At 32.4% G+C, this 7,244-nt stretch overlaps 1 protein-coding gene and 1 long non-coding RNA gene across 2 annotated transcripts; one reads left to right on the top strand and one right to left on the bottom strand.

Annotated features, from left to right (window-relative positions):
* Positions 1–1,104: 1,104 nt before the first annotated feature.
* Positions 1,105–5,312, bottom strand: LOC118645084. Its single transcript, XM_036285469.1, has 5 exons — positions 5,024–5,312; positions 1,688–2,100; positions 1,543–1,584; positions 1,342–1,483; positions 1,105–1,264 (listed from the first exon to the last, which is right to left on the bottom strand). Exons 2-4 carry the CDS (start codon positions 2,098–2,100, stop codon positions 1,357–1,359), a joined length of 582 nt encoding a protein of 193 aa, XP_036141362.1. The 5' UTR covers positions 5,024–5,312; the 3' UTR covers positions 1,105–1,264; positions 1,342–1,356.
* Positions 5,313–5,372: 60 nt separating this feature from the next.
* Positions 5,373–6,250, top strand: LOC114253835. Its single transcript, XR_003625289.2, has 2 exons — positions 5,373–5,538; positions 5,601–6,250. It is a non-coding gene; the product is annotated as an uncharacterized LOC114253835 (long non-coding RNA).
* Positions 6,251–7,244: the final 994 nt, after the last annotated feature.

The raw sequence follows: 7,244 nt of genomic DNA, 5'->3' as shown, positions 1-7,244 counted from the left end.
GATCGTCCTCATGGGTGTGTTCCTGCTCGGTGATGTTTTCGTCCACTGTTTGGTAGTCTTCGTAGTACAATTCCTCATATGATTGCTGCTCGTCGTCGACCTTTGTGGAGTCCTCAGTCTCATCGATAGTCTGAATAAAAGAATATAAAATTAATAAAGTAATATAAATATAAATTATTAAAGTATTTTATTTCAATTGTAGAAATAAAAGCTCTGGACCACAACTGGATGTCTGTGTTGATGTTCTTTTTATTCAATAAATAATTTTTTTCCAAACGTTTCGGTCTTAATTAGATCATGTTCAGTGTGACAGAATAAATATATTTAATTACGCAGTTATTATAGAAAAATTATATGTTAGTTTTCCATATCCAGGTCGAACAAGAAGAATGGTGGTACGTCATTTACTTTATGTTAGACATCGGCAAACAATTAGAGGAGTGCCCTGAGTGACACTCCTCAAAATCGAGCTGAAATGTGCAGATAAATTCAAACATTGGTGTAAACACCATTATTTTCTATTATTCTTGTTCGACCTGGATATGGAATATAATTTTTATATAATGACTATGTAATTAAATATATTTATTCTGTTACACTGAAGATAATCTAATTAAGACCGAAACGTTTGGAAAAAAATTATTTATAACAAACAAAACATCAACACTGACATCCAATTGTGATTGAAAGCTCTTATTTCTACAATTAATTTTTAAATTTTACGAACTAATTTTTAGTATTTTATTTCATTATAAATGGAAATAAATTGAAAAGTGTTGTTTTGCGTGAACTTACAAAATCAGTATTTTCAAGGGTAGCGCTTTCCAACCGACGTCTTTGAGGAGGTTGGACATCTTCGTCAGCGTCGTTAATAATGTCGAGGTCTCTTTGACGTCGCCGGTTATTTCCATTTGCGGCTAAATATTTTTTCCGCCGCTCTTTTGTGCTTTTCAGAGCACGGCTCATGGCATCCCCGAACTCTTTATTATCAGGTCTCCGATAATTCGGGTTCTGTGCCATAGCATCTGTAAAAAATATCATAAATTAAGTAAGTACATGAAAACAGCAAAAAAGAACACACAAGAAAATTAATTGAACCTTCACATGCTTCTACAAACCGCGTTCCTTTCAAGGCATGTTGGTTTTCAGTTCCTAGCCAGGTAATCCTAGAAGAGATATCTTCCTTTTCGCTAAAGGCACATTTAAAAAAATGGCCTGCGGAATCAATCGGGTTTATACCACCTAAATAAATAAAGTGACTGACCTGAAAATAATATTAAATATTAGTAACAAAAGCATATGGGTTAATAATGTCCATTCAACAATAAAAATGATATTTACCACATTGTCGTAAGTCTATTGGTCCACGTCCTTAAAATTAATCAGATCTTCGAGCACAGAAAAAGGGAAGCATCCCGGTGGTTGTCTTAATCGTGTAGGGCGGCCCTTTCGTTGGACGTCTTTTAATATTGCTTTAATCCGGCTAAAATAAAAACTCGTTAATTTTATAACGTTTTTTGTGCTATAGAATGAGATGCTTACTTTTGATTGTTTTCCATTCGATTTAACTGAGCTTGAAACTTCCTGAAAAAAAAGTCAACATTATAAATATTAGAATAATAATAAAACACATGTTTTATTAATATTTTACTGCTTTCATTAAATTCATTAAAAGCAATATTATTACCTAAATGTTGAAACGACATAATTCATCCCTTTATTTATCTGTAATTCATTCTCCTGGACGGATGGCGGTTCATTCTCTGGGACGGATGGCAAAGTTGCTTTGCGCTTGGGCAAAGGTGTGCATGCAGAAGAAGTATGTTTATTAGTGTTTATAGAATGTTTGGAGGGTTGTGTTTTTGAAGTTGATGTAGATGAATGCGAAATGTTTTGTGAATGTTTTGTGATTGGTGATTGGTGTTGAAAATTGCGAGGATTTTGATTGTGTACGGATGATTGTGAGTGTAGTATGGGTGATTGTGTGCTATGTGTGGATTGCAGAGACTCTCTCTGTTTGGACACATTCGACCAAAATTGATCGATTGCCCTCGTGAGATCCACTTCATTTCCTTTCTTTCTCTTTTTTTGTTGACTCATCTAAAAAAATGAAGTGATTGTTTGGGAGAACATTGATGCATGAAATAATTAATTATTTGCAGATAAAAAAGAAACAACGACAAAAACTTTAGGAATTGAAAGATCAACACCATTGACAGACTCAATTAGCCAATACGGCATATGAAAGCATTTTCCATGGATTCTTGAGAGCTGAATCAAATTTAATTCATATGATAAGGATGAACAACGAAATATGCCAGTAGAACTTAAAGGGACGAGTACGTCAGTGAGAGACTCAACTCTAGAGAAAACATTTGCCAGTAAGCAATACTCATCGTCTACACATACGATATTTCGAACAACACAAATTGATAAATCTTTGAGAATAATGGTATTGTCTTGATTATTAATGCCGATACAAAAATCAGGAGTTTTGTACATCAAAAATTGTAAAACATTTACAGACATTTGAGGAAGTAAGGGATCATTTTGTGTCTACCGGAGAGTTTGATTGAAGCATCATCATTTTTTCTACTCGCATTTCGTCGATGAAATTTTATGCGTCGATTAGCAATTTGCTGCAGATGCTGATGAGGTTTCCTACAACACTGACGAAAATAGGTCATATTATTTTCATAAGGAAAAGCGGAGAAAGAGTCTAGTAGACCGAAACGTTCTACATCTTCGGCAAGATGCAAAAGAGAATGAGTATTATACGTCATAAAGTCAAGCCCATAAATATTTTCAGCATTATTAATAAAAATGCATAATGCTGAATGAGCTAAGGACAAATCCGAGTCTGAGAGGACAGGTCTACATAAAATGCGAATATCCAGATTTAGAAGCATAAAATGCGAATACACCAATGGATGGACAATGCCTGCAAAAACCGCCGGACCACTATAACATAAAATTTGCCGTTGCTCAGTGGCCTTAAATTTTTTAAACTTGACAATTGAAGTAGGTTTTCGTGAAAATTCACGAGGACACCAATTCTTTACTGTTTCTAAACGATTAGAAAGCAATTTTGTAAGTCGAGGAGTCAGTTTTACGAAAGAAGAATATTTACCCTCGATGAGGCCGGATTCAATTTTCTCCATAACACCTAATAATACTGGATGCATATATTCATAAGGCACCTGAGTTGGAATTTGCATTGGAAGACGAGAAAGAGAACAATTATCTTCTTTGTAATGTTCGCCATCGAGACATTGAGTATATTCTTCAACAGTTCTAGGTCTATGATTTACTCCACGTAAAGCTATAATGCCCGGACGCACATATTCACCTACTATCCAACATTTTGAACATGGTACTCGTGCATTGTGTGCTGTGTGATTCAACATTAATGCACGAGCAGGTGCATCTGCAATGAAACATCTAAGCTGAATTGTTTTTCTCACACCATTAAATTCAATTCCATTGTCCAAAGTTTGAAGAACTTCAGAGACAAAACGTTCGAAAAAATCTGAAGGATTTTTAGGTTTACTTGAACCTTTCCAAATACCTACGATTTCTGGCTTAGATTTAGGAATATTCGCTATTCTAATTTGAATTGGCCACATTTGAATTTTACCGAGATTATCCAAATTCGTTCCACCAGTGTTAAAATCAATTAAAAGATGTTCTGGGATTTGCATAGCAGAAGTTTTATGAAGAATGGAAAGAAGACCTGCTGCAAATCCTAAGTGAAGATATTCGCCTCCAGATACTTGTTGAAGTTCACAATGTGTTCGAGGAGTTTGAAGAAGTGATCTAACATCAGTATTCAAATGAGAAAAGCAACTATGAGACCTGAGAACTTTTAAAATTGCATTTCCCCGCACGTGGGACATATTGGTAGATGAAAAAACTTCAGCAAGCTTAGATTTAAAATGTTGTAAAGTATCACAAGCTTCAAACTCTTTTTCCTTATTCATTTGTATCCTATCTGCATCGGTATCTGAGCCAACTATGTCAACAGGTACATAAATGACTTTTCTACATTTTATTTTCTTTTTATTACTTTCCCTTCTTCTTTCGATCGAAATTGACGGCCCAGAACTGCACGACATGTTCATCTATTTTTACCCTACTTAACACATTTGCAAACAAAAATTGAAATAAAATTAAAAAACTACTTCACAACCAAAAAAATGGAAAAAAAACAGTTCTCAATCCAGAAATAATAATTAAAGATGAATGAATGAAGTAATAGAGAAAAGAATAATGATTATATCAAAAGACAAAACAAAAAGACACAATTAATAAAACCAGCAATTACTTATATATTAATAAAATCAAAAGATAATTTATTGAAGAAAAATAAATATTAATGGAAGTGATTGTTTGTTACGGTTTAACTATGTAAATATCAAAAAATCTTTTATCAATTAAATGTTTCATCGCATAAACAATATATACAATTGTAATATTTTAATAAAAAAGGTGAAAATAAGAAAAAAAGGACATTCTCACTATTAAGAAAATTATTTTAAAATATTTAGCGCAGTAAAAAAGGATAGTTAATCACACACATAAAAAGAAATAAGTACACAATGTGAACAGTGTTAAAAAATGCAAACAAAATATAAATAAATAAGATGTCAATTGACATTTTATGACAAATTAGTCAAGTTTATGTTATATTATTACTGTGATTTAAATGTTAAAATGCAGTAACAAACCAAAAAAGTGAAAATTTTGCTTTTAACATCCAGGGATAAAGATCATACGGAAATACTCTCACAATTAGGATTTTTCTTCCTCTTATGATTCTTCAATACTTACGGCAAATATTTATCAATTATGATAAAAAAATACAATTAAATATAATGAAATTCTATTTAAAAAATTATACACAAATGTTGCACATTTTTAGATATGTGATGATATGTAAGTTGGTTACAAATTAGTATAACTTTCACAGTGGGGATAAATAAATTATTGAAACAAATTATATTATTACAGTTAGAATACTTACCGCAGAAAAGATTTCGCAAAGATCTCAGAAGTAAGATTGCAAAGATTTCAGAAATAATTGTTGTGTACATGCGTTCACACACCTCTCTGTTCTCCTTTACGAAGTATTAAAAACAAAAACGCATCGTATTTGGCTGCAATAACGTTGCCCTCAGTGAGGCACAGTGAACATGACGGCACAGTGAACGCACGCCGTGCTTCATTACACGGCGTGCGTTCCGATATTGTCATTGCGCAGGCACTACGTGCGCTTCCACGCAGTGGAAACACAGTGGCAGCATAGGGACTGCACCGAGTGACAGCACTGCGTGCCTTGTCCGTGCGTGGCACGCTTGGCTATCTGGGTATATATTATTATTCTCTCTCTCTCTCTCTCTCTCTCTCTCTCTCTCTCACATTATTTACATTTTCGTACTATTGTTTTTTAATTTGCATGACATTTCGGCTGTGGTTAATCCGAACGTGGCCATTCTGGATGCTCTCATTTAACATACATTATGCGATATATGAATGATTGTAATTTTAACTAAAATATATAATCTTATACATTTCTCATATTATCATAATTTTATTTACAGAACTATCATGATGTTACCACATCCTTCGTCATTGAGACATTGGACATCCACGGTGAATGTTAACCCTGGATTTTTTTCTGAAGTATTGCAAGTATTGGAACAAGTACTGAATGAAGACAAAGATTGTTCTTGGATATTTGATGCAATGAGTGTACGGCAACAATTATGTTAGAGTGAAACAGATCACAGATATATAGGTTATTGTGATTATGGAAATAATTTTAATTTTAAAGAAAATGAGAAAGAAGCAAAAGAGGTATTAGTTTTCATGATAGTAAATTTAAAAGGGAAGTGGAAGTGGCCAATAGCATATTTTTTTAAAAATGGAATGCTATCAGCAACATTAGCGAAACTAATAAAAACTGCACTAATTTTAACAAGCAAAGCAAAATTAAAAGTAAGATCAATAACCTGTGATGGTGACAGTATTAATATTAGTGCTTTAAGAAAACTAGATTGTAAAATATTTCCTGAAAATCATCAAAATATTAAAAATTTTTTTATTCATCCCATTGAAAATTCTAAAGTAACTAAACGTCAAAAGCATGTAAACGTCATTTTAGATGCATGCCATATGCTCAAACTAGCGAGAAATGCTCTTGCAGAGCTTATGGAGAATTTGAATGCAATAATAAAAGAATTAATTGGAATTACATTGTTTATTTACATACCCTTTAAAAAAAATTAACATTTAAATTAAAAAACAAATTAAGTTTTCAATGTATTTATTGGAAACAAAATAAGATGAAGGTAAAATATGCAGCTAACACGCTTAGCGCTTCTATTGCAAATGCAATAGGTTTTTTGAGAGTTGAAGGATTAAATGATTTTAAAGACAGTGAAAGCACTACAAAATTTATTAGAGTAATTGATCGTTTATTTGATTTTCTTAATTCAAGAAGTCCCTTTGGTAAACATTTTAAACAATCTCTTACAATACATAATTTTTTTTATCTTCAAGCAATAGTAGAAGAAAATATAGAATATTTGTTTTCCTTAAAATGTAAAAATGGAACATTTCTGAAAACATCAGACAGAAAAACATTTTTTTATGGTATTGCAATAACTGCAAGGTCTGTCTTATCTGTTTCTCAGGAATTATTATTTTCATCAAATACATTTTATAAATATGTGCTATCTTACAAATTTTCTCAAGACCATATAGAATTACTCTTTGTAAAAATAAGAAGCTACAATGGCCATAATAACAATCCAAATGCGTTACAACTTCAACACATTATGAAAAAAATTTTACTTCGAAATAATATAAAGAATTCAAATAATACTAATTGTTTAGAATTAGGTAGCGATCCTATTGGATCAGTGTTTGATTTTTATTGGAAAAAAAAATAAAAATCTTTGCTATGTGAAGAAGATAGCACAGTTGAAGTAGATGATGAAAATATTAATAATATCATTATGCTGGTTAATATTCAACCATTGTAAGAAAATATACTATATTATATCAGCGGATATATGTGGGGATTGAATCGAATCAGACCAGAGGCGTTGAGAATAAAGAGTGTATATTATAATAAAGAAGTGAACGTAATACAGTGTCTCGCACGATGCGTCTCCCTCACGCAGCGTCTCGTACGCAGTCGCGCAGTACGCAGTTCGTCACGCCATTCCTACATACATTGT

The sequence above is a fragment of the Monomorium pharaonis genome, chromosome 1 (genome assembly GCF_013373865.1).
Source record: "Monomorium pharaonis isolate MP-MQ-018 chromosome 1, ASM1337386v2, whole genome shotgun sequence".
In the NCBI taxonomy this organism is placed as follows: Eukaryota; Metazoa; Arthropoda; class Insecta; order Hymenoptera; family Formicidae; genus Monomorium; species Monomorium pharaonis.
The sequence above is the reverse complement of the archived record's forward strand: the minus strand, read 5'-3'. Positions and strand labels throughout refer to the sequence as shown.

What these genes read in the sequence shown, in the direction of transcription:
- LOC118645084 (XM_036285469.1), bottom strand. Translation starts at nt 2,100, where the DNA reads ATGAGTCAACAAAAAAAGAGAAAGAAAGGAAATGAAGTGGATCTCACG. An exon ending in TATGTCGTTTCAACATTTAG is followed by an intron (nt 1,585 to 1,687) that starts GTAATAATATTG and finishes CTTTTTTTTCAG; the next exon opens with GAAGTTTCAAGCTCAGTTAA. An exon ending in CGAATGGAAAACAATCAAAA is followed by an intron (nt 1,484 to 1,542) that starts GTAAGCATCTCA and finishes TTTTTATTTTAG; the next exon opens with CCGGATTAAAGCAATATTAA.